This window comes from Octodon degus, unplaced genomic scaffold, assembly GCF_000260255.1.
Source record: "Octodon degus isolate 3935 unplaced genomic scaffold, OctDeg1.0 scaffold00109, whole genome shotgun sequence".
Lineage (NCBI taxonomy): Eukaryota > Metazoa > Chordata > Mammalia > Rodentia > Octodontidae > Octodon > Octodon degus.
The window spans coordinates 3,786,275-3,813,656 of record NW_004524685.1 but is presented as its reverse complement, the minus strand read 5'-3'; the positions used below and the strand labels follow the sequence as shown (position 1 = coordinate 3,813,656).

Below are 27,382 nucleotides of genomic sequence, written 5' to 3'. Positions count from 1 at the left end.
GGCCAGCCCCATTCTTTCATTTTTGGTATCTCTTTTCCTTCCTTGCCTCTCCTTTTCCTTGATCTTTTATTCATCTTCCCATTTGAAAAAGATCTCTATAAGGCCAAACAATACTAATGATACATGTTTAAATATTACATTGTTTCTCTTATGAGAAATCCAAAATATATATAAGAAGCAAAATAAAAGACAATACGACATTGTTTTAAAATTCAGCCATCAGTATAAAATCAATTAGTTTTACATTATTGGTACTGGTGAATCTATAAGATAATAACTATCTTTTTTTAAAGAATATGAATAAACAATTACATATTTTTACATAGGAATTTAGAAATCTAGCCATATATATCATTGTAGCAGGATACTCCTGTGACATTTTTTTTTCTTTTTATTGTGCCTTTTTTTTCATTTATTACCCATTTAAAAAAAGAAAAACTTACTTGTGAGACAGTATGGTAATAATTGGTATGTCATGGCAAGAAGTATGTATTTAGAAGACCAGAATGACAGGCATTTCAAGCGTGACCCTTCTATGACACATTGCTATCTTCAGTGCAGTTGCTTGGTTTATAGGTATCAGCATGTATAGTTAGTCAGGGTGAGAATCCTACCAATTAACTGCTAATTTCAAAAACTCGCTGATGTTTCTCAGGATCATTGCCTTGCCCATCCTGTGCATATAAATGTACGGCTTTGTCCCCGTCCTGTTTCCCAGCTTTTCTCCTTGCTCTCTCATTGTCCAATTCTCAAGTTCTTGCTTTCCTTTTAATTGTGTTATACCTTTCTATTTGTATTTCTTCTTTTGAGTTCTTATACTATGGAGACTATACGATATTTACACATGTGGGTCTGGTTTATTTCACTTTTGAGTATATCTTCAAGTGGCATCTACTTAAATATAAAGGCTTCGAGTTTATCGTTCCTTATAGCTGAGTAATACTCCATTGTATAACAATACCACATTTTTTTCAACCATTCTTCATGTGATGGGTTGTTTCTAAGATCTGACTATCACAAAATGTGCTGCTATAAACATAGGTACACATATATCACTATGATATGACGTTTTCAGTTCCTCCGGAAAAATTCCCTGTAAGGGGGATAATAATTATCTAATAAATTTAGATAAAATGATCTAAAAGACAACCATTGCTCACTGGATATTCAACATTGGTTGAATTAGAATGTCTAGTTTTCAGGTTTGGCGACTCACTTCCAGCATTTCACTCAAGCTAACACAAGTAATAAAAAAAAGTTCTGTAGATCTCTTATAATCATGTTTTTCATTTCTCTGACATTTTTATTGATAAAACTTCAAGGAAAACAAAATCCTTAAGTGAAAAGAACTGTGAAAGCTACCTGACTCTCAATGTGGTATGCATCCGCAAGCGTAAGTTCAAGGATTACTTCTGAATTTCCTCCAAAAGAATCTGTTGCTTACTTATCCAGGTTTTTACAGAGCAGCAACTCTTGTATCTAGCACTTCCTATGTTTTATGATATACCTTTGCTCTATTAAATAGTTACCTTATCCAAAGGGAGAGATCATAATTTATAAATCCTTATGATTCACCTTTAGTATCTGATCTAATTTAGTTATTTGATCATAGACAATTTAATCTAGGTTGAATAAAAAAGTATAGAACAAACAGATAACATTATGTATGCATAAAGTTCAAACTGGTGAAAGGCTAAAGTAAACTAGAAAAATGTCAACTCTAATCTCCCCACAATCAACCTCTTCTTATTACTCTTTCTACTTTTCTCCTTGGTTTACTACTGGATACCAATTATTTTTGAATATTTGTCAAAAAGATATCTCAAACTAAGTATCTCCAGAATCAAGCATGTCTTTCTCACCTTCCAAATCTGAATATACTCCTGAGTTCACCTATGAGCTTCCTCGAGTAAATTGAATGACGTCAGCAGCCTTACTCATGGTCTAACTTTTACTTCTGACTTCTGTTTTTCCTATCACTTTCATTTACCAAATTGTCTTGTTTCTATTCCCCAAATAGCTTAGATCCATAGCCGTTCAATCAATCATCCAGTTAACCATATTAGCTGTGTTTCTATTGTATGTTATACATATTGGTCTGGTTCTTTAAATGTAGTGTATATAAACCAATTAGTTTCCTTTTTCAAAAATGATAAAGTTCAGTAGAGAGTTAGATAAGCGTAACAGCAGGCATAATATATAAAGATAAATAATTGCTACATTTTTCTTCATAAATGTAAGGAAAGAATATCTCATTTAGATTTGAGAATGACAGAGAAAGCTGCCTGAAAAATGTGATGTGTGATATGGAGGTATCAGCTAACGGAGAAGGACACAGGAAGGCAGAGATATCCACGCCCAGACAGAAGACCTGCAGGGGAAGCTGTGAGATTTGAACAAGTACTGCACAGTTTAATAATATAAACAGTTTGGCTGAAGTGATTGGTTTTGAAAGAATGATGATACAAGTAGCTATGTGACTACAGAGTTGGTAGACAAAGGCTAGATAGAGCATTGCATTAAAAGCAAGCAAGTCTAAGCCTTAAAGCTGGAGGCTGGAGGGATCACTGGAGGTCTTAAGCACAAATGTGACGTGGTGCGAGATGTACTTCACAAAGATTATTTCAACAGCCACTTGGCTGCGGAACTGAAGAAATGCCAGGCTGGAGGCAGGAAGACTAACTGGAGTATCTTACACTAATCTGCATGAAAAAGAAAGAGAGGCTAAGCGAAGAAGTTGGCAAGGAGGCTGGTTTTATAAGGGCAAAGAGGGGAAATTCTGAGTAAAGGAGAAATTGAGATAAAGGTTATAAGTGATGACACGAGGCTGTTGCTCAGGAGAGGACCTGATGCAAAGCACATGTGGAACATGAACAGACAGGAACACGTCTATGGAGGTCGAGGAGGGGAAAATGGCACGTGTCGGAAGAAATTTGTAGGTGGCAGATGCGTGTGTCAGACAAAATGCTCTGTTAAATTAGACTTTCAGGCAAACGGCAAATAACTTTCAGTTGAAACATTTTCTTTTTTTGTAATTTTATTTATTTGTGTGTGTGTGTGTGTGTGTGTGTGTGTGTGTGTGTGTGTGGCCAGCTCAGCCCACCAGGGGCGGGGCTGGCTGGCATGTGGTGCTGGGGATTGAACCGCGGTCCCTGTGCTTTGCTTAGCTTAGCTTGTTCTAAGTAGGTGCTTTAGACCACTGAGCCATCTCACCAGCCCCTCAGTTGAAACATTTTCAAATATCATACCTTGACTCCTTCACAAGTTTCCTTTTCCTGAGCATCACGCATACCATATATTTAAAAGTAATTTGCATGACTTCAGTCATGATGTCAACCCAAGTGCTATGTGTGGTGCGCATCCTGCACTTCCCTCATTCTGTACACTGCATACTATGTATTATTTATTATAATTATTGTAAAGATTTCCCTCATGTCCATATTGCATACTTCCTTTAGAATTTATTATTAGCACATATTTGCATTACGTATTGATTACATTCTTTGCGGGGAGTCGATACATGTACATAACATATCTAGATTCTTTTTTCTATCCTTTTGCCTCCTCTCCTAGCCCATGATTCATACATATAGTATTTGGGCTCTTAGTACAGGAGAAACCATGCAATCAGATGAATGGATAAAGAAAATATGGTATTTATACACAATGGAGTACTATTCTGCCATAAAAATACAATTGAGTTATTTTGTACATTTCTTAAAAGGATCAGGACATTGTAGCACAATGGCTGTCACATGAAAAACCAACCAATAAATACTTGCTGACTGAAATGAATGTGCTACTTTCTATGTTTCTTGGTTTTTTTCCCTAGCTTTTTAGAGTTCATCTCCCTGAGATTTATTGCACCCCTCCTAACATATCCTCTGTTCTGACATAAGAAGTTCCTTTTTAAACATAAAACATCTAGGATTATTTACTACTTAAATATCTTTGATTACTACCTAATATCAATAGGATGAAGTAGGAACTATTCATGGTCTTGAATGTTCTCCAAAGCTAAGTGGTTAAGTCCTCAGACTTTGCAATTGTATCTGCATCACAATCCTGGTTATAACACACGATGTTGAGTGATACAATTTATAAAATGGGGCTGATATCTGTCTCTTAAGGCTAGCATAAAAATTAAATGAGATACTTCCATCAGTGATATTTTCATAAATTTTATATAATTTTTGTAAAACATTTACCGCTATGCTACTTGACAATATAGGTCACTAAAAAGTACAGCTATTATTAATATCCTCTTCAGCTTCTCCTGTTCCCTGCTCTCTCTAGTCCCACTGATATTTCCCATAGCAGCTATATGATTAATCTGTGAACCCTCCAAAGTTCAGGCTTTGTCATCCCTTGCCTTTATTCATAATGCTCATCTGCTTATAGTGTGCAACTAGCCCGTGAGGCAAAGCCTGGTATTCAACATGTTGCTATGGGTAATTCCTATTGTATATACACAACAAAGGAAATGAAAAATACTTAGGTTTATTCAGATATTTTATGCTGTAAAAGGTGCCAGGATACTGTATGCTTTATTTTAATAACTGGATATTTCATCAGCATGGTAAGTAGTCAGAAAATTCTCATTTATATTTTTGTATCCTATGGATTTTCAGAACTGCTGCATTTTTCAATCACTTCCAAATCCTTTCTGAATGATTTATACGATTTGTAAATATGGTCACCCTAATAAAGAGTCTATGTGAAATCATGAAAATAATTTTCAATTATGTGAATCCTGAACTCAAAAAAGTTCATTAAATATATCAGAAATGGAGAAGTGTTCTAATACAATGTTCTGATAAAATCTGTTTCCCTTTCATTGATACTTGAGATCAGAAAAAAATTCTAGATATCCATATTCAGTTTTCTTTATTTTTTACCTTTGGTCCTGCAGGGCCATTTTGTCCAGGAATCCCAATATCTCCTGGAAAACCCTAAGGAATATAAAAATGTAGAGTTTATTCCATAGCAAATTACTTTCAATCTATTAAGCATATAAAAATCTTCTTTGCCTTACCTTCAAGTCCAGTTAGAGCAATTCATATGCTTCAAAAGCTCAGTTTTAAAGATTAAGTTAGGCAGTTGTATACAGAATTTAGGAAGTCTAAGAACAGAATTTACTTCATTGGTTACTCACTGACATTCCTCTGACCTAAAAGAAAACCCTGTGTTTCAGTCTAAGGAGTAGAAGTCTTATTAAAAGTTATCTACAAATTGGAAATGAGGCAAAAGTGTAAAATGTGATAGAAGGCACAGGACCCCAAAGGATTAGAGGAACGCACTTTGGTGGGTTGTTTACTAACTCCATGTTAACTTGGATAGTTTGATTAGGTGCGGACGCAAACCACCTTGTCAGGTTAAAAAGAAAATACAAATCGTGCCTTAGCACGCAGCATGTTAATCAGTGTTGCATCTAACCGATCTTATTTTATCACAACATCCCATATTTAAACCCTATAAAAACTTTGCTCTTCAAATGTTCTTTGAAATCAGAATCTTGCTGGTGTTATCATTAATTCATGAGTTTAAGAAATCTTTGATCTAAGTTCATATTTTTTATGAGAATTACAATTTTACCTCTTGGAATTTATATCCTCAGTCTAAAACAGTTGGCTCAGGAAATATAAATGGATCATACTGTCACATAAAATCTGCAGAGGGGAGGGCCTTGCATGGTTCTCTAAACTAGATTGAAATTTTTTGCTGAAATGATGGATCAGAAAGTGACTCGGCATGATGAGCAACAATAATGACAAGGGGCTGGGCAGATAGCTCAGTAGGATATGCGCTTTCTGGCAAGTGCAGGGTCCTGAGTTCAATCCCTGGTCCCACAAAATAATAATAATAATAATAATAATAATAATAATAATAATAATAATAATAGTGACAATAAGCTAATAAGGGCAGTTTCATTTATGGATTTTGTCCAAAGAAGAGCTGGTTTACTGTTTTTCATTGACATGGACAGACAAAAAAAATGGAAAGTAGAAGTACCATCTTTAAAATAAAGTGGCAGATAAAAATTGAGTAAAATACGATATAAATGTGATAAATGAGGTAATAAAAAGATATTTCAGTGGAGGGATAAATCTAATGCGAATAAAAATCCTAAGAAATAAAATAGAACAGTAAGGGGGATTCTAGAATACTTACTCTGGCGAGAAAAACAAATAAATTCATACTTATTTATTCAGTCTAGATTAGAATAGATACCCTTTGCCCCATTAAATAGATTTGAAACTTGGATTCTGTGAAGAAAAATTTAAGTTGGAAACATTTCTGACATAAGAAAAGATAGTTGTGTTAAAGAGACTTATCTTGGGATCAGATTGCCAGATTTCTGGACATTCTGGAGTAGTTTAATACAAGGAGGTTTGCCACAGACTTGGTGATTGTTTACTAACAAAAAGAAATCATATATAGGGGCTGGGGAGATAGCTGAGTGGTCCAAATGCCTGCCTGGCAGGTACAAGGACTCGCGTTTGATCCCCAGTACCACCTGCACTTCCGGGCATACCAGACCATCCCCGAAACTGTAATCCCAGTAGTGGGGATCTGGATACAGGATCACTACACATGTGAACTGCATAGCGAGACCCTGTATGAAATAAATAAATAAACAAACAAACAACTAAAGTTTTAAAAAGAAACTGTGCATATGTATTAAATCATTTCCTAATAATCTCACATGCTTTCATTTGAATACACTATTTGTCAGTATATTTAGTGAGGCCAGGGATCTTTTGCGAACTTGAATCAAGACAGCCTTCTTCCAGCTTCTCCTGTAACACTAGCTAGTTATGTAGAGTTGAACACTGCATTAGCTCTACAATCCTGCACTTACTATTTGAATGAATATTATATTTATCCACCAATTTGCAAGCCAAAAAAGTTTACTTCATCTTTAAAGAATTTTCCTTTCTCTCTTTGCTCTTTTTTTTTTTTTTTTTTCCCCTGTAACTCTTACACTACGATGGAATCTGACAAGGTCACTTAACATGGTGTTTTGCTTATTTTATCTTCATCAAATTGTAAATCTGTTAAGGACAGTTTTATGTGTTTTTCGCTATCATGTTCTCAGGAACTAGTACAACATCTGACACACAGTAATTACTTTAAAATGTGTTTTGTGTTATTTTTGACTGACTGATTTGTTTCTTTTAAGAAGGGGAAAACACGTCCAGGGGGCCTACTCTTGGCCCTTCAGAAGTAGTTTACAACCAGGGCAGAACAGGGTTCAGAGTAGCTCATAGATATATTTACAACTTGTCTATTTTCCAAACCAGCCTGGAACATGTTGTCATACCAGAAATCTAGGATGGTATCAAAGATATCAAAACAGATATTTTTTAAGAAATAAAAAAGTTCTTGGAGAGGATCCTGCTGGTCAGAACTTTATAAGTAAGGTGAAGAATTTCAATGAATTGAACCACATCGAAAATAAAGGTCATATTATGACAACAAAAATTGTCTCTGTTCAGAGGATGAAAGACTTAACTTGTTATCAGGAAAATCTGTAAATAAAAGTGAGGAATCAAATATTTATTTTGCCTTTCCCACATAAATTATACTTCTATTATCCATATAGTAGATGAGGCAATGTATGCCAGCCAATAAATCAAGAAAAAAACAATAAAAGGAGCAACAACATATGGGGATTTCCATTTTACTATCCTGCAAATGGTCTACTAAATTTGCCCTTGAGTGTAAACTGTTACTAACATCATAACAAAGAGATAATTAGATATTATGTGTTGTGTGCTGAAAGGATTATTTATAAAAAGTAATCAAAGAAACATAAATATGATCAGGATTTTGTAAGGTAATTAGCAATTGTCAAGAAATACACAGAAACAAGAATCATGCAGAACTGTGACTCTATTAGCATAATCCAGATTGAAAACTCTGCCAAGTGAACAGGGAGCTTTACCCTTAAGTGTAAGGGGGAAACTGGAATGGAGAGGACATTTATATGTTGAAAGGCACAGAGAATAAACAAGCCTGACTTATTGAGACTGCAAACTTAAATGATACACTACAGAAAAAAGTCCAAGGGCAAGGGAGATGGCTCAGCAACATAAGCACCTGCTTGGCAAGTATAAGGTCCTGAGTTCAATCCCTGGTACTGGAAAAAAAGAAGCAAGAAGAAAGAAAGAAAAGAAGGAGAAGAAGAAGGAGGAGAAGAACCACCAATAAATAATTGGCTTACTTTGGGCAGAAGAGATGAGCTTGGGGTTGGGCTGGGGCACAAGAGGATTTCATAAAAAGGTGAACTTCCTGGTACCTATAAGGGAGGCTGTGTTATAACTGTATGTGACATACATTTATTGTAGATAGTTTTCTATGTCTGTGTTCTATGTCACAATAAAACAGCAAGCAAAAACTACTAAGGTGACTGTAATTTCATATTGGATATTTAATCTATGTCTGAATTTCTGCTCCATATAGAATAAGTTGAAATAACAGTAAAGGAATATGAAAAGACATAAAGTGCTAAAAACAGGATAGCATAAAAGATTTCAGCAAATCTGATTTCATAGTCAAGTAAGCTGAATGTTTTGAAATAAAAACTATATTGAAAATCTCTGAAACACATCCCCATAGTTATTAATAAGAGAAGAAAAAAATGTATTTTGTTACCACATAGGACAGCTTACAAATTTGTCTCAAAATCTTTTTTATTATTTTAAAAATTCATACCTGGGTTACTTCGAAGGAGAGAGCTTGTCTTTTAGGTAATATATTTTAAAATATAAAAATCAGAGTTAACTGGATCAACTGAATTTTAATGACAACATGTAGTTATGAAGGAATTTTTTAAAAGCTCAAATTTGCTGCTTAAACTGTAAATCAAACCACAGAATACGGGCACCAGGGCTGAAGAGCACAATTTTAGAGTTAGATTGAATGATAAAGAGCATGCCACTGGAGTCTGTACTTCTTGATAGGTTCTGGTCCCAGTATAAATTGTTGAATCATTATGATAGTCATTTATCATGGCTGAAGCCCTTAAAACAAAAGCCCATCTTCCCCACAAAAGCCCATCTTCCCCAAGACCACCTCCCCTCCTTCTCCAGCTCAGCCCAGGGTGCAACTTCCTTTCATCCTTCCCGCCGCCTCAGGGAAGACTCCAATCAGCTCCCTCAGGTATATCTAAACATCCCCTTCAAGTTCTACCCCTGACAAAAGGCCATAGAAGCCTCAGCCTCCCTTTGTTCCAATCCAGAGAATCCTCATTTTCCTCAGATTCTCTCCATGTCCTCCAAGATAGTAAAACCCCTTTTCCTTTTTCCTTTTGCCTGTTTCTCTGCTGCGTCAGTGCGTGAAAAAAACCTATCCCTTCTCATTTTTAAAAATTGCATTGACATAAAATATGTAAGAAGAAAAGTAAAAATAAAACTCTGATAATCTCTAGCTTATCAAAATTTAAAATATTATTGACAAGCAAAAATATTTTCCCACAGTGTGCTTCAGGATCTCAGTTAAGTCATTCACCACAATTTCAAGCTAAAATACCTTAGTGAGGGAGAGAAAGAGTAGCCTACCTTCTGGTACCTTCTTAATAGAAATAATCTCATCACCACTTTTTAACCAAGAAAAAGAAAGTGAAGTAAGTTTAAAGATAATAAGTGCAAATGTGTCTTCTAGTTTCAGATCTTTTTTCACATCTGTTTGTTGCACGAAGAGTGATTCGGTGTTCTGTCCAGTGAAAACAAAGCTTTGCTATTCTCTAATCACCAAAGGCTGGAAACTAGTTCGTATGCATTTTTATAGCAAAACCTGGGAACCAAAGCACTAGAAGTTTCCTGGGAAATCACAAAAGGAAAATATCACCTTTTCTTTTTGGCAGAACTCAGAAGCTTAAGGCTAGTGTCCTAACGAAGTAAATATATAATGCTCTCCAGCATACGTTGAACGTGGCAGTAATTTTCCAATAGGAGCAATCAAAGTTCTGTTTTCTGTTGAAATATGTAGTGCTTCCAATTAAAAAATGGCAGGGCTGGAGAGATGGCTCAGTGGTCTAAAGCACCTATTTGGAACAAGCTTGGAAAAGCACAGGGACCACGGTTCGATCCCCCAGCACCACATGCCAGCCAGTCGCGCCCCCTGGTGGGCTGAGCTGGCCACAGAGACACACACACACACACACACACACACACACACACACACAATAAATGTTAAAAAAAAAAGGCAAATGGATGAATAATCAAAAAAGTAAATACTTATGCTAAGTACAACAAACAGTACATATGAGTTCATTCATAGAAGGGCTTTAGAAAATATAAATAATCTGTGGTGTCCTAAAATAGCATATCAGAGAAGCTAGGGAAGAGAAGAAGGAGGAATAGAAGAAAGGGATTATAAAAGGTGATTAGAAAGTTGTTGATTTCACAAATATGTTCATTACTGTGACGTCATAATGTTTTCACAGGTTATCACACTGCAAATGCATGCCATGTAACATATGTCAATTATACCTCAAAAAAGCTATAAAAAAGTTAAGTAGAACTCAGCATTTAGGCTAATCCTTTGGCTATAATAGACAATAATTCATAATGGCTTATAGATCTTTAGAGACCCTTCAGAGGCCTTTTGGCATTTAGAAAATTTATTCAATAAACTAATCTTCAGATGAAGTCAGCAGAGCTCAGATTTTTGGAAGTTAAGAGTGTGTTAAATTTCAATAAGAATTAAAAAATGAAGAACTGCTTTTTATAATTCAAACTTCTGAACAGGTTTAAAATATTCTGTTCTTATAGGTAACAGATCATTTAACTCACTAAAAAATCCTAGTTCTCATTGCTTTTTTTTTTTTTTTTTTTTTTTTTTGCAGAACCAGGGATTGAACTCAGGCCCTTGCACTTGCCAGAGAAGCACTTATTCCACTGAGCCATCTCCCCAGCCCCTCCCATTGCCTTTTAAATCTATTGTGTTTTCAGTACATAATACCTAGTCTGGTTAAACTTAACTGTGTCTTCTGAGTAGTTAATGTATAAGTCTGAAAAAAAGTAAATATGAATATAGCCCTTGAAAAAAGTAATCATAAAAGATAAAATTAACAAAAGCAACATATTAATTCTGAATTCCTGGAGGACAAGGTTAAGCAAAACCTAGTTTGGTATGGGGGAGTGTTATGGTTTGTGTCTAGGTGTCCCCCCAAAGCCTCAAGCAATCATAGGGAGGCTTCTGGGGTTTGTGACTAATTACTGTGGGTGTCTGTGCTGTACTTGCCCTAGGGCAGGTATTTTGCATTACAATGTAAGGAGGGTTAAGGGGCTAGCTAGCTGCCTGAGCTGCTGCCACTTCTTGTACTCTCTGCCCTGTGCTGCTCTGCCTTGGAGCCAGCTGAGTATGGACGGAAACCTCCACTAACTGTGAGCTAAATAAACCTTTCCTTCCTTCATTTTGTGTGTCGGGTATTTGTCCCAGCAACAAGAGAAAAGTAACTGAGACAGGGAGTTAGTATATTAAATGAACATCTGATGGCCCAAATAGATAGACAAATGAAATTTGAATAATTATATATTTGAATTTTACAGTTTCAAAAATTATCCTTCCAAAAATATTATCCTTTTACTGAAAAAAAAAACAAAAAAATTATCATAATTTCTATGGACAGCATTTTTATTTTATATGGGGTTGAGTGTGTTCAGATGAAGAAGGTTGCTGGAATTTGGTCTGAGACAGGGATCCAAAATGTACTCATAAGATCTTCTTCTCTAACATTTGTGGAAGTACATGTCATGTTATTAATGTGGTAAGTCCCAGCAGGAAAGTAATAAAAGAAAAGATTAAAATGATCTTTTCTATGTGAAAATAGCCATCCAAAAGTTAATGCCAACAACAATATTTAAAAGGGCAAAAAAAAAAATTCGTTTTCCCAGTAAACTATAGAAACTAAACTCTAGCACGAGGCAGCACGCAAATTGCACATGGAGGAGCTGTCTTCTGTCTTCTGAGAAAACCGCAGAGAGAAAATATGAGCTTCTGGAAAAAAAAATACGGAATCCATCTAGGTATCTGGCTCTGTTTTAGACCTTAAAAGTCATCAAAAACAGATTGTTTTCATTATGATATTGTAGAAAACTTTTTGCAATTGATCATTCCTGTTCATATTTTCCCTTCAGTAATTCCATATATTTGAGCAGAAAATACAGCACAGCTGAATTCCATATGTGTAGCACCCTAAAACCTCAGCAGTGAAACTTTTCAAAACAACAAAGACAGTAAAATTCCTTATGATAAAACACACACTCTGTTCCAAATGAAACTTTGTTTCCATTGTATCGCAATACATTTGAAATTACTGGGAAAGGAACCTCTGTTCTTCTAAAAGTGCAAAAAACTATGCTACACTTACGATTTAAAATAAACTATTCTGATCATTATTTGCTAGTTAGATTTGGATAATTTACTAGTGTAGTAGATAACCTACGGTAGGTAAAGGAAAAGTGGGAAGGAGACAAAAGAGGATTACAAAGCGGAGCAAGGAAATTTGTGAGTTTCATGGATGTGCTCACCGTCTTGATTTTTGTGATGGTTTCATGATTTGTATGTATACCCAAAATTATTCATTATCTACTATACATAGTTGTAGTTATACCTCAATTATACTTCAAAAAAGATGAAAAAAGGAAAGTGGTATTGGTTGTTTCTGATAATTATTGTTTTTATTATTATAGGTAATATTTGTAAAGATTTTAAAATCTTCAGAGGGAAAAAATTAGTATTTATTGACTTCATGTTCGGTAAAAATCAGTGAAGCTCAGTTTTGTTTCTAAAGTAATATCACCATCATTATTTTATAGAGTTGTTCAGATAAATACAAATTTATATACCATATATATATATTTTTTCTGTCCATTCTTCTATCTAATTTAACACACTTATGAGTCTCTTAAAGAATATTAGTTCATCCATTTAACACATAGTATGTGTCAGGCACTATTCTTGGTATTGAATATACTTCAGAGAACAAAAAATAAGATATAATATATACAGCATTCTGAAGATTATTTCTCATTCTGTCTTGTGTGTGTATATTTGTGGCAGAAAGTGAAGTAATTACCCTAATGAATGCGTAGTGTTATGGGGACTGTCGTGTGTCTGTGACTTACTTCTATTCTGGATACACACATATGGGCCAATGGTTAGTCTCTGTCGTTTTGTATTTTCTCTTCCTACAAATGGGACATCTTATTTGAATCCTGAAATATATATGCAGGCTGTGTAGATTTGGACACTACAGATGTGGAAATTAGAGAGGATTTGTATAACCTGCTAGAAATCTTTTCAGGGAACCGATCTTCTAACTTTTCAAATCACTTGACATGACCCGCGTCTCCTAGTTACGTGTTCCCCCATGGAAGTTCAAACCCCAGTCCAGAAGTAGGAAAATGATCCACAATGCCCAGCTACATATTCCTGTGCCACAGCTAGTATGATCACATGACTGAAGCCAGACTTTTAAAAAAAATGTATTTAGTGCAGGGTCTACAGAATCTCACTACACAAATCAGACTCATAGTGATCCTCCTGTTTTCAGCCTCCCAAGCACTGGGATTACAGGCACATGCCACCATACCCAGTCTCAATCTCTATCCCAGTGCATCTGAGGGGTGAGGCTGGCATGGCATGCCAGGGATCGAACCCCAGTCCCTGTGCCTGCCTAAGCGGGTGCTTTAATCTGCTGAGCTATTTGGCAGGCCCCGACTGAAGCCAGATTGGCTGGGATCCTAAGAATTTTTGCATTAGAACTATAAGGGAAAAAAGATTTTTTTCTTCTACTCAGATTAACTGTGAAGCTAACATAAGCCCAGAGGTACCAATAATCACCTTCTTCCAATGCATTCCTAAGAACAAAGTCAACAGAGGGAAGTAAGGCAGAGAGAGTGAGAATGTCTTGATTATAGTCACTGAGCTCATATATACAGTTAAACTTCTAGGGACAGGAACTACTGGACTTGCTGATTACATCAGATAATCATGAGAATTTGCTTAAAACTGAGTTGGGTTTCTGTCACTTTTAGATAAAACAGATCTGATCAAGTATGTGCAGGTTTAAATACACCCAGGTCCTTCATTCATCCACACTTTTACAACTCCTCTTCCCTCTTGCTGGAATGGTCTTGCCCTCTACCTATAGTTGATAAACACTATTTCTTCAAGTCAGCGCTCAAGCACACATTTCTAGGAAATCATTAACTCCCTTCTCCAAGTTCCTCCATCGTGAAATTTTTTACTAACTCAAAGATCACCTGGTCTACAAAGCCTTGCGTGATTTGCTTAGTCTGAATCAGTAACTTGTTCCTCTATATTCCTGTAGTACTTACTGCACTACATTGGAACTGAGAGAATTTTTCAACGTTGAAATAAAATGTGAACTTTAACTCATAACGAAGTTATCTTAACTATCTTTATAATTCCAGCATTCAACTTAATCTGTCATCAGGTGATAATTTATTATTGGTCATTCACTCTTCTGCACATGACACAGACCAGGTCCTATCCACTGTTCTATCTTTTCAGGGATTTTTATACAGCAATGATGAAAATGTCATTCTCTATAGGAAGAAGAAGGAATGTTTACTGTCTTTTTTTTTTTTTTTTTTTTTTGAACCAGGGATTGAACTCAGGCCCCTGTGCTTGCCAGGGAAGTGCTTATTCCACTGAGCCATCTCCCCAGCCCCTGTTTATTGTCTAAGATAAGAATGATAATGCCTCATTCTGAAGCACATGTGTTTTACGACTGTCCAATACCATAGATTCAGTTTCCCTCAACTCAAAATTCCTCTATGCAATGCAACCCACTGCATGCACAAATCACATCTAGTTCTCATCACCCTGTGGGAACTGGGGCTCAGTGAATCAGTACAATACTGGTGACAACTCTGGATGTGACCACTACTGAGAGTAATAAACTGTCTCTTTCTATATATGTCTCCAGACATGATCAGAATCTTTGTCTGGCTAAGTTGTTGGCTTTCAAACAGGATGAAGTCTAATAGGATAAACCTAAGATGAAGATGGGATAATGATAATGAGCTGGCTTTCTGGAACTGAACCTATGAGGAGTTCCTGAGATGAATGCAGGTTCAAAGCTAGTTTCCCCTACTATTTATAACACTTCTTTGGGCACAAAGACTTCCTTGTCAATCTGGTTAGCAGTTTCAGGTCTGTGCCACTATAATAATTCATACTACTATAACATCTGCACTAGGTAAGCTAAAGATTCCATCTCTGTCAGAAACAGTTATAAAGATTCCTTCTTACACCAGGTAGGAAAGAATGGAAATGGGTCACTTTTGTGGAAAAAAAATGCAAATCAATAGAACTTTTGATGATTTACTTGAGAGTGAAGAGGAGGGGTGTCATATTTTTCCACAACAGAAGAATTGTGTTATCAGGTCACCCTAGCTACTGAATATGCTGCCTCTCAAATAGTCTAGAATGAGATTAGCTTTATGATTGAGGATTTATGAATAAATAAATCTAAGGTGCCAGCCTAATTTAGAACTTTTTTTTTTTTTTGTATTTTGTACAGGGTCTCACTACTCAGTGAACTTGTAGTGATCCTCTTGTTTTCACTCTCTCCAGTTCTGGGATTACAGGCATGTGCCACCACACCTGGATGTGGTCACTGGCTTAGCATGCCTGGGGGGGGGGAAGTGGCATGTGGTACCAGGGATTGAACCCCGGCTACTGTGCTTGCCTAAGCAGGTGCTTAGTCCACTGAGCTATCTTGCCAGACCTTGCTTCAAAATTTTTTATGTTACTCTTTGTCAATACAAAGTACTGGCATCAGCTAATGAGTTTTATTTCTTATAAATCTACCCTGCATATTATCTAGGTGTCTAGACTTTCCTTGTGTGACTTACTTTTCTCAGAATGCCCTCCCTATCTCGTACCATTTATTCATAAACAATCTAACTCAATGTCTATTTTTTCTTTGAGCCTTACTTTTAATACTTTCTTCTCTTGCTAATTTCATGCTGCTAAAAACTGGGCTATAATAAATACTTCCTCCTCATATTATACATTCACCACTAACAGTTTATAGATCTTATTTTTTCCAAGTAGACTATACATTTTCTCAAATTATGGATAACATCTTATTTTACAATATGTTTTTCAGCATTTATCAGGCACAGTTATGCACATCATAGAACCCAAATAATTTTTTAGTGACTGAATCACACATATATTCAGCATGATTTTTTGAGAAATAACTAAAAATTTAAAGTTGTTCAGCCAAATCCAAGTCATTAAGATAACAAAATGAGCAACTGGTTTAGGTCAAAGCGATCCATTAGCACCAACTTCTAATCACCGAATACAGCTAGCTTCAGGCTGACTTATTCCAGTCGGTCCACTGAAGTGCTAAAATGGATAGTTAGAAGCATGACTTAACTGGGTATGAGCAGACTCTTCACAATAGCTTCGCAGTCTTGGTCTCTACTGAAGACCACCCCGATGGAGAAAAAGAACCTACTACTTGTCCATTTCAGGCATGTCTGTGATTAGGAGTCTTGAATCACTTTTGTGGTTTAAAAAAAAACCAAAACACTAGCTCCATAGGAACATCATCCAAAATTCAAATATTTGGCGATCTTTGAAGGTCCAGGGAGTTAACAGCTGAATCAACATTCTAACTATCTTGCTGCCACACTATAAGGTGATCTATTGTCAGCACTGGGAGTTTGTGTGAGATTAATGCTCAAAGCTCATACTATTGTGCTTAAAGAAATAGGATTCCTGCACAGTGTTTTCCATGCACTTTTAAAAATCAAAAGCAGAAAAAGAATCAGCATGAAAAAAATATAAAGCTTGTGATGTTTTATCTTGAGACACCTCTAGTTCAACTCTAGGAAGGTCTAAATGCACAGAGGCATGTGCTTCATTATTACAACTTAATAATTTGCTTAGAATAAATAAAATGTTGACAAAAGGAACAAAAATCTTTGTTGTGTAAAGTGATATTTATTAAGATGACATTAACACTGGGCAGTTCTCTTCAATGTCAATGGTTAATGCTTAACATTTATAACAAAATTTTAGAGTACTTTGCTTTTGCCAATATTAGGAAAATCTGAACTTCCTGACTTGTAGATGCTAGCAGGAAATGTGGCCAATCCTGTCCTGTTCTTTGTTTAACTGGATGATGATTGGTATGGTATGAACAGCTTGAGGAATATCAAAGCTTCCAATCATCCATAAATTCATCCTTGTTCAACAAATAATACCATAAATTCTATTTTTAGGGATGTACTGTACTAGATTCAGTACTCTTTCTGGTGTTATAACGTAAATATCTTTGAAAGGGCAATATATTACAGTTTCACTGCTGAGAGTAAAATATTTTTAACCAGGCCTTTTCCTAACAATAGGCTTTGTTAGAAAGGCAGACAGACTAAAGAAAGAAAAAAGCATACTGGTTATTTGAGATGGACAAGAACTCATGACCCAAGGAAAAAAAAGAAGCATAGAAAAAGGAAAACAGGAGTGATAAGAAAGACATTCTTTAATTATCTGCAGTTTTCTATGAGGAATACATTGATTCTAGACTTTAAAGGAATGGTATGATCTTTGATTTTGTTTTGTAAAACCTAATGAAAACAAATGCCTGGGAAAGGCACAGAGGCAGAGGAGACTTTGGAACAGTATAAACTGAATATTGATTTCTTGAATATAACCTCTATGAAGCAGGATATAAATTCAGTTTAGCATTTTTTAGTGACTTACATACAGTAGATGTGTCTAAAAGATGAATTGAAAATGAATATCTAGAATTTGATTATTTAAGGAGAACCCAAAAGGTAAAACAGTCCCATAGTTAAGTAGTCTCTTGGGTTTTGAGAATCCGACAGTCACTCCTAACTCCCAGTCATACTCCCTCTTCTCCTTTAAGCTGCAGATGTTAGGTGTTCTGATCCAGCTACAGGAAAATGACTAAGGCAGATATCGATACTGAGAGCGAGACCACTGTTGTGACTGTATCTGGCCATGTGAATAAGAAACTTCTGGAAATGTTGGGGAAGAAACATTTGGAAAGGTTTGATGATAGAGAAGCCTTAGAATGCTTAGAGATTCCTACCGCCATTAATCATTTAGGAGATACAGAGGTGTTTTATATCAGACTATTGTTTAATTTACCACGGAAGTCCCTGAAGAAATCAGCTAGAGTCTGGAGAATAATTGTCCACCACCACAGCCTCCACTGCAGCTGCTGAATCATTGCTACAGCAGATTACTAAGACTTCCCATATGTGGTGTGTAGTCACTGATTTGGAAAATATATTCCTTTCCTTTATAATTAAAAACAATGCGAAGTTTCTTCATGTGGGATAGACAATGATCACTCACAGCTTTCCTCCATTCTTCTGCCTCAATCATAATAATACAGTTTGAAAAGGGCATACCTCACAGGGTCACTCCAATCCATTAAATACATAACATCATGCTGATTGAACAAGATGAGCAAGTGACAGACACCCAAAGGACACCGGGCATGATGCACCTACTCCAGTTGATGGGAGTAAGCCCTAGCAAGAGCCATGGATGGATGCGTCTCTGAATTTTAGGATCTCAGTGGTCAACTATGCACTGGAGTATCCCTTCCAAAGGTAAAACTAAACTAAACTAAACTAAACTAAACTAAACTAAACTAAACTAAACTAAAGCAAGTGTAAGGTGTTACATACTTCCCACATGAAAGAAGGACAGGTCGCTTTGAGTCCTGGTTGTAACAATTTTAATGTCTAATAATGCTACTGTAGCCAAATACTGAGTATAATTGCAGGCTGACAGCTTTAAGTGGGACACAGTCCAGGATATGCAACAATCAGCCCTGTCACTCTGGCATTTAATCTAAAATATCCTCCAGCATTTGAGACATAAGGGGCTAAAAAAATGATTCAGTATACTTTATGGCAATGTTCAGAGAGAAAGAGATACAGGAAGACAAATATATATACACACAGGGATCTAAAAAGAAGAATATAATTATTTCTATAGATCTTGAGAATATACTTAAATATATATGTATATATATATATGATAAAATATAATAATTCCACTAAAATTAGAAACAAGGCAAGGTTTTTCTCTACTATCAACTCTTCAACATTATACTAGTTATTATAGTGAAATTACTGAGGATAATTTAATCACACGTAGAATTTGGAAAAAAACCTAAAATGATCTTTATTTGAAAATTATATGATAGCATACCTAGAAAAGTCTAGATAATTAATGATAAAAATAGCTCCAAGGAAAATCAGACTAGAACTTAACCTTGAGAAATCAATAATCTTTATACACATGAACTCTTAGAGAATATAATGGTAGAGAAAACTCTATTTAAAATAGCAATGAAAAGATAAAATAGGAACAGATTTAACAAGAAACAGGCAAAACCTACAACCATGAGAATTTAAAAATATTCCCGAAAAATATAACAACAGATTGAACAAACAGAAGACATCTAATGTTCTTAGAGAGATGATAAAACATTGTAAAGATATTAATACTTTCTTACTTTTAAAGTGGAAGTCAGAAGACACTGACAATATTTTTAATGAAGCCAGAGTAATGCTACCATTTACATGGAAAAACAAGATTCAAAAAAAGCCAGGAAAATGCTGAAAAAGAAAAGCTAAGAAGATTTACAGATTTTCCACATATTAAATATACTGCAAACTTTTTACCATTAAATCAATATGGCAACTGTACACGAACAACCATTCAAGTGGAACAGAAATATTTTATAACTACAAAATGTCAGTGAAATTGATAAATAAACTTGGGCTAACTCAAATTAACTTTTTTATTCTATTAGACTACATTCTTAGCTGCTTGCTTTCTCCCAACCTTGACTCGGGCTTTTCCATGTGTTCTTGGCTCTATAAAACTTCTGCCTTGGGGTCAATTCACCCTGTACTTCAAAAGGTTGTTCAGTTGGCCTCCTTGGCTGTTCCAGCTCTTGTGCAAATTAAATGTTAACTGGGAAAATTCCATAACAAAGCTTATTAGTGGCTTTCTTTTGTTACTTTATATTTAAAACATTTATAGAATGCCATCTTTGTGCCATGCTGCACTGCAGTAAGCAGCAGTAATAATCTTCTAAGGTTACTAACCACAGAATTGGACAACTATTTCCCAACAGAGAGGGCAGAATTGCTCTGTAATGTCATATCTGACTGGTTAGATAACATATTCATTCTGTTGGAAAAGGATCTTCACCATTAAGGACAAAAAGATAAAATGTGGTTTATTTTGTTTTGTTTTGTTTATCGTTGCTGTTTATAATCCATGGAGCACCCACAGGATATCCTAGTGGAACTGGCTGGGGCATCTGTATCCTAAGTTTTCCAGGTGATAATGATAACCAGCAAAGGCTGCGAAATCACAATTTTATAACTGACATCACTTCACTTTTGCAAAATTAAGCTGCATTTACCCAGAAAATTCTTTCTCTACTTCCACAACATACTGCAAGATATCAAGATACCTAGACACAAAAAAATAATCTCCTAATATCATCTCCATGTTTCTAGCACTTTCTTCTAATTTTCTTGTGTCCACATGATAGCTAAAGTAACTGTCTAAAAGCATAAATAGATAAGATCACAGACAGGCATGATTAAAGTCTCTGATGGGTTCCTCCTAGGCTTGGAACAAAATCCCTACTAAATTTTATCTTCTGTAAAGGCCTACATCTTCCCTATGCTTTTCTAATTTCACTGTATAGTTCACTTTTTATTTATTCAAGTTACTTTGATCTTGAACCAGCCAGGCTTGGTTTTGTTTGTGTATTTTGTTTTGTCTTGGGTCTATACTGTTTCTTCTGTCTGTTATGGTGATGGAGGTGGTGACCACAGTGAATACCTATTGACTAGACACTAAAACATTTTTACATGCTTTAGTATGCATAGTGCAACAATTTCATGAGATTGGTACTATTAACATTTCCATTTAATGGATAAAAAGGGAGGCCAAGAGAATTTATTTTGCTCCCAATAATTGAGCTAATGCCTCAATTTTCATTCAGGATATATTAACTTTAAAATAACTTTAGGTTAAATACTTTATTGCCTAATGATTAACAAAGGTTGTCATGGAATTATGTACCTAAGTCTATCTTATTATTTTGGTCCCTAATAGAACTACTCAATTACTCATAGTGAATCACACTTTGGAACTATGAAGTCAGTCTATACTGAAAAGTGGAAATGACAGAACCTTAATGTGACAGGATTCTCTTCTTCTTCTTCTTTTTTTGTGCAGGGTCTCATTACAAAGCCCACAGCTCAGACTCATCATGATCCTCCTGATCTCTGCCTCCCTAGTGCTGGGATTAAAGGTGTGTGCTGCCTCGCTCCCTCACTCCGTCGCTGTTCAGCGCACCCCAGGGGCAGCCTGGCTTGTTCTCTTCTCCTTTTGAACAATGAATGTTTTTACCCCAGGGAGAGGAGAATCATGTAACATCATATTTCATTGCTTTGTACAGTAGGAAATTTGAGTTTAAATCTGCAGTCCATTTCCTACAAAATGTACAGGGCTTCAATGACTCTATTTAGGCAAAAGTTCTTCAAGTTTTGACCTTGGTACAACTCAGAACGCATTTCAGAGATCCCTGGGCACTCCTTAGTTTTTTCATAGAATTTCTCAGGCTCTCTTTTCCTATACATTTCTCTTATTTAGGGGATACAGTTTTCCACTTGTACATAAGGATTCTATTTTATTTGACCTCTTTTAATCTTTTTGAAACAAATTCCCACAGTATACATTACATAACTCAGTTAAAAAATCTTCCTTGCTTTTGAGACAAATATATTTGTATGAATTTGACTATAAATGTTCCTCTAACTGCTGTTTTTATAGCAATTTGTTTTGAATCAACTTGGTTCTAAAATTTTTCTAATTTCCAGAGTGATTTTTTTTTCTTTTTCAGACTGTTGCTTAGTAATATGTTTTTCAATTATCAAGATTTATTTTATTGCCCTTTCATTAACTTAAAACTTAATTACACTGCAGAAAAAGAATGTAGTGTTCTGGAGGTATCAAGTGTAATACTATAAACCATGTGTCATAAATTATCCTTAAATGCTTTCATCTGCTACAATTGCTCTATCTATGTGGATGACAGTTTAAATAAAGAGCTCTAGTCGACTTCTCATCTAAACTTTGGATTTATGGTTTTTATATATTTAATAGATTAATTTTTGTATATAATATAAGCATTTCAGTCTTAACAGCTAAGAATCTAAGGGATTATTTCAAAATGCCTCTCCTTTTTACTTTGTTTTATATTTTAGATGGTGATCTATATTATTCAAGCAAACATATCATACTTGTTTTAACTCCTCTCTCACTTATATTTAACAAGCTGCCCTGAATAGTTAAGTGTTGTGAGTTATATTCCTAATTCCCCTTGAAGCTGTCTTTCACTGTTCTCAGAAAAACTCATCATTAATTCTCTGCCATATAACATTATCCTTCTAAGTAAGATAATTTGTTTCCTTATTACCTCTATCTTTCTCTTCCTTTATAATCTTCTGAGATGTATCACATGTATATCTTATAAAGTATAATAATCTCTATAATCCTCATCTCTTAATTAGTAGACTCTTTGCTTAGTCTACTTAAGAGTCTCATTTGGATCATCTAACTTAAGAGATCCTGAATATAAGATAATTAATCTGACAAATAGGTAGAAGCATTTTGGTTTGGATTTACTAATAAACATACTATTTTAAATGGTTGATTCTGTAATTCTATTAAAGGTTTGTGGTTCAGAAAATTGAGATAAAAACATTGCCAACATATTATATTTTTATGAGCTAGAAGTTATGGTCTTTGGATTAAGCCTCATTTTATCAAACAATCTTGTATGAAATCATGAGAGTGTGAGGACCGGTCACGTCTTTGGTTCTATGAAAAAAATTTAATCCTGGTGAAAAGGAAGAATAAATATAGTCTTCCAAGACTGGGGCTCAGGGCCTTTTAGTCGTGGTGCAGACATCGGAGACCATGAGGACATGTGTTGACTATAGAGGGCAAATCACAAAATTTAAAGGGAAACAGAGCAAAGAAACTTGTCTAGAAGAACAAACAGTAACTAAAAATGTGGACTGTACATCCTTTAAGAGAAAGAAGAAAACGATCAAGCACCAGAATGCTAATCAGCCCTTCCGAGGGGGTTGATTACTCATAATTGCAGGCATAACATTCACAGTCATAATTACAATCTTTAGATTATAATGAAAGTTAAATTAGATTCCGCAACTCAGTATGAGAAGACAAATATTATTTATTGCAGAAAAGTTCATTAAAGTAATTAAAAGAATGAAGCCTCTTATAGAGAGATAAATTTTCATTAATCTGAAGTTTTAATTGCTGAAAACAATTTCCTACTTAGAATGATAATGTTAATATACAAGTTTTACATCCTATTACTTCTCTATCAATGAAATTAAGTACAATGCAGTTTTCAAAAATATTTTTGAACCATCACTCTGGAATGTTTTTAGATTATAAAAATAGGGATAATCATTTCCTAAAGAAATAAGATGCTGCTGAAAGAAAACTGTGAGGTAAGAAGTGGGTCTTGTATTTCACAAGGAGAGGAAAAAGCTCCCTAGCATAGCCTCCTACTTCTCTGCCACTGCCACGATGTTATTCTTCTGATTTATTTGTTCTGAAGTTAAATTCATGTACTCAGCTTTGCTCCTGCATGTAGGCTCTGAACAAGATGTGTGTGCGCATTTATATGTGTGAGTGTGCATATAAACACATACATACATTTTTGGTGTGTGTTTCTAGCACTAGGCTGAGCCTCAGAAGCTTTTGCTCACACAGTATATCTTTGATTCATAATGTGATTCAAAATAAGGCAAATATTTCACCTCAGAAGCTTATGAAAAGAAGCTGCTCTATATCAAGCATAACGCTACGCTCAAGATTTTTAGTACTATAGAAATAACTTTGATATACGCACTGAAGAGCTAATTCTATTTGTTTTATAATATAAAGTCCAAATGTTATACAGACATAACAGGAACTAAAAGCATTTTGTATTAATATGTCAGTATAATTTATATCCCAGAATTTAAGTTCAATCCCTAAACATGTGTTATTAATAGTTGTTTAGGAGAACAAATCAATTAGTAATGATCTCATGAGGATGAAATTGTAGCTATTACAGGCTTAACACTCTTTGTCTAAAAATCTAAAATATGAAATGTTCCAAAATCCAAAATTTTTTGAGAGTTGGCATGACAGTACAAGTAGAAAATCTACACCTGATTCCTATGACAAGTCACATTCAAAATGCAGCTGCACTAAAAGTGTTGCAGGAAGTTACATTTAGGCTATATGTATGATACAAAGATGAAAAAGAAATAAGCTTCATGTTAGATATGGTCCCCATGCCCAAGATATTGCATTATGATTATGTGAATATTCTAAACTCTGAAAATGAATTACAAAACATCTCTGACCTAAGCACTTGAGATATGGGATCCTCAACTTTCTATTTCCTTAGTACCACTGATCATAGTTGCATGCTTCCCAACACAACAGAGAAAATTTACTCTGAACTATTTATATGAATAACTTCAAAGAAAATCTTTCCTTTTTATTTACACTATGAGGTACTGGAGATTGAACCCGGGTCCTTATGTATGGTAGACAGCTGTACTACCACTGAGCTACATCCCCATCCTCTTTTTTTTGTTTTGGGACAAGATCTGCAGTGTGTGCTCAAGCCTGTGATCCCTCCACTGCAGCCTCCCAAGGATTAGGGATTACAGATGCAAACCATGATAGCGAGCAGAAGAGTCTTTCTTAACCTACTACCTTAAACATGCTTTACGAGTCAACTTTAAGTCCCGTCATCTTGATTTGAAATTTGTTATCTATCAATATTTTACCTCTGGTCCTGGAGGGCCAGATGGTCCCTGGGATCCTTGGTCACCTGGTTGACCCTAAAAGGGGAATAGGAGAAAATTAAGTTTAAAGATTAAGTCAATAAATACAATGTAAAAAAGGGAACAGGTATTTGGTCAACAAATAGCATTCACTATGTGAATTCAAAGTTACAGTAATTTTTCCCAGACTTACTTTCAACTATCATTACAGTTAAATTTATTTAAATAAAATGTTTATGGATATAACATATATTACTTCTACTATTAGAGATATAAACAAATACATAAGTTACGTGGTCAAATTAAGAAAAAAAGTCTGTGTATTTCCCAGAGACAGGACAATAAAGCTTGATTCAAGTGGAGAACTACATGAAGAACTGCTTTTATAAATAACTAGAATCCTAGAAATGGCTGTTTTTATAATGTAAATGGCTTGATTTAATAATCAAGACCAACCTCGATTCAATCCTTGCTGCTTAAATCTTGCTAAACCTGTTTTCTCATTAATAAAATAATAACAATAATACTGTCTTATTTACTTTCTCACAACTGGTACAGAATGTCCGACTCATAGACTTAAAAGAAGAGAGGTTTATTTGGCCTCGTAGTTTTTATAGCTGGCTCTGAAGCAGGAGGGTCATGGTAGATGGTTCTGGAAGAAAGATGGTTATCGCAAAGCAGTTGGAAGCAGAGTGAAAGAAGGGAGGTACCAGAGAGGGATACAAACCATTCCAGGTCATGTGCCTCATGGCCCACACCAACCAACCTTCACCTCCAAGGTCAGCTAGAGAGTCCCTCTAATCCAATCATCTCAAAAGTTCTACCTCAAACACAGAAGGGTTTGGGGGGATATTCTGGATCTAAATCATAAGAAATATTTACATTTTTATAGAGTCATTGCAAGGATTAAATAGGCAATATATGTAAAGTGATAATGACAGTACCTGACATCTAGAAAGTGCTCATTATTTATTAACCAAGTTTATAACTAATTATAGTTATTCATCTGAAGAGATGCAGAATAGCAAAAGCAATCCTGGAAAACAAAGGAAAGGCAGGAGGTAGCATAATCCCTGACCTGAAATTATACTATAAAAGCTACTGTGATAAAATCAGCATGGTAATAGCATAGAGACAGATATGAGGATAAATGGAACAGATTAGAAGATGCATACACAACTGCAAACACATTAAGCTACTGTATCTTTGATAAAGAGGATAAATATGTTCACTGGAAGAAAGATAGCCTCGTTAATAAATGATGCTGGAAAAACTGGCTTTCCACATGCTGAAGGCTAAATTTAGACTCATGTCTATTTCCATGTACAAAGCTACAGTCAAAATGGATCAAAGATTTAAATATTAAAACAGAAACACTAAATCTTCTGGAGGAAAATGTAGATATAAGTCTTAAAGACACAGAGGTAAGTAGAGAGTTCATGAACAAAAACCAAATTGCATGAAAAATAATTCAAAGAATTAACAACTGGGATCTCATCTTATTGAAAAGTATTTGTATTTCAAAACTAATCTCCAACAGAGTGAAAAGTAAACCTACAAACTGGGAAAAATTATAGCTGACTGTCCCTCTAACAAAGGCCTTCTATTTAGATCATATAAAGAATTAAAAAATCAGGCCCCACAAATTCAAACACCCAATCCAAAAATGGGCATCTGAGATGAATACTTACTTCTCAGAGGAAGAAATACAAATTGCAAGTAAATACATGAAAAAATGTTCCACATCATTGGTCACTCAAGAAATGCAAATTAAAACAACACTGAGATTCCATCTCACCCCAGAAAAAATGGGCTAACTTCAAGAAGTCATCCAATAACAAATATTGGAGTAGTTGTGGAGAAAAAGGAACCTTTTCTGCTGTTGGTGGGAGTAAAGACTGGTACAACCACTATGGAAATCAGTGTGGAGATTCGTTAAAAAGCTAGGATTAGAGATCCCATTCAATCTAGCTATTCCCTTCCTGGGCATTTTTCTAGAAGAAATGAAAACCTCATACTATAGCTGTATATGTGTACCCGTGTTTATGACAGTGCAATTTGCCATAGCTAAATCCTGGAAACAACTCAGATGCCCATCAACTAAGGAATGGATAAAGAAGATGTGGTAGTTTTACACAATGGAGTATTATTCAGCTATAAAACAGGATAAATGTCTTTTGTCGAGGACTAACTAATCAAAAGAGGGAAAGGAGAAGAGCTAGGAAACATGACAATGTCAAGCTATACAGTTATGTGTAGAAGATGGGCAAGGTAATGATCCTGAGAATCTCTAGAAGATTTTTGAATCTAGCAGTTAATTGGAAAGATTCTCACCTTGACTAACTATATGTACTGATACCTGTGAACTAAGCAACTGCACTGAAGATGGTAATCTGTAATAGTAGTTTCATGCTTGGAGTGCCTGTCATTCTGGT

At 35.2% G+C, this 27,382-nt stretch overlaps 1 protein-coding gene across 1 annotated transcript in view; it reads right to left on the bottom strand.

Annotated features, from left to right (window-relative positions):
- Nucleotides 1-27,382, bottom strand: part of Col24a1 (collagen type XXIV alpha 1 chain) — a 403,759-nt gene that overhangs the window by 239,728 nt on the left and 136,649 nt on the right. The window contains exons 19-20 of the mRNA XM_023699052.1: nt 24,951-25,004; nt 4,899-4,952 (exon numbers count right to left, since the gene is read on the bottom strand). Of these exons, the coding sequence (XP_023554820.1) occupies nt 4,899-4,952; nt 24,951-25,004 (108 nt within the window). The remainder of the gene's footprint in view (nt 1-4,898; nt 4,953-24,950; nt 25,005-27,382) is intronic.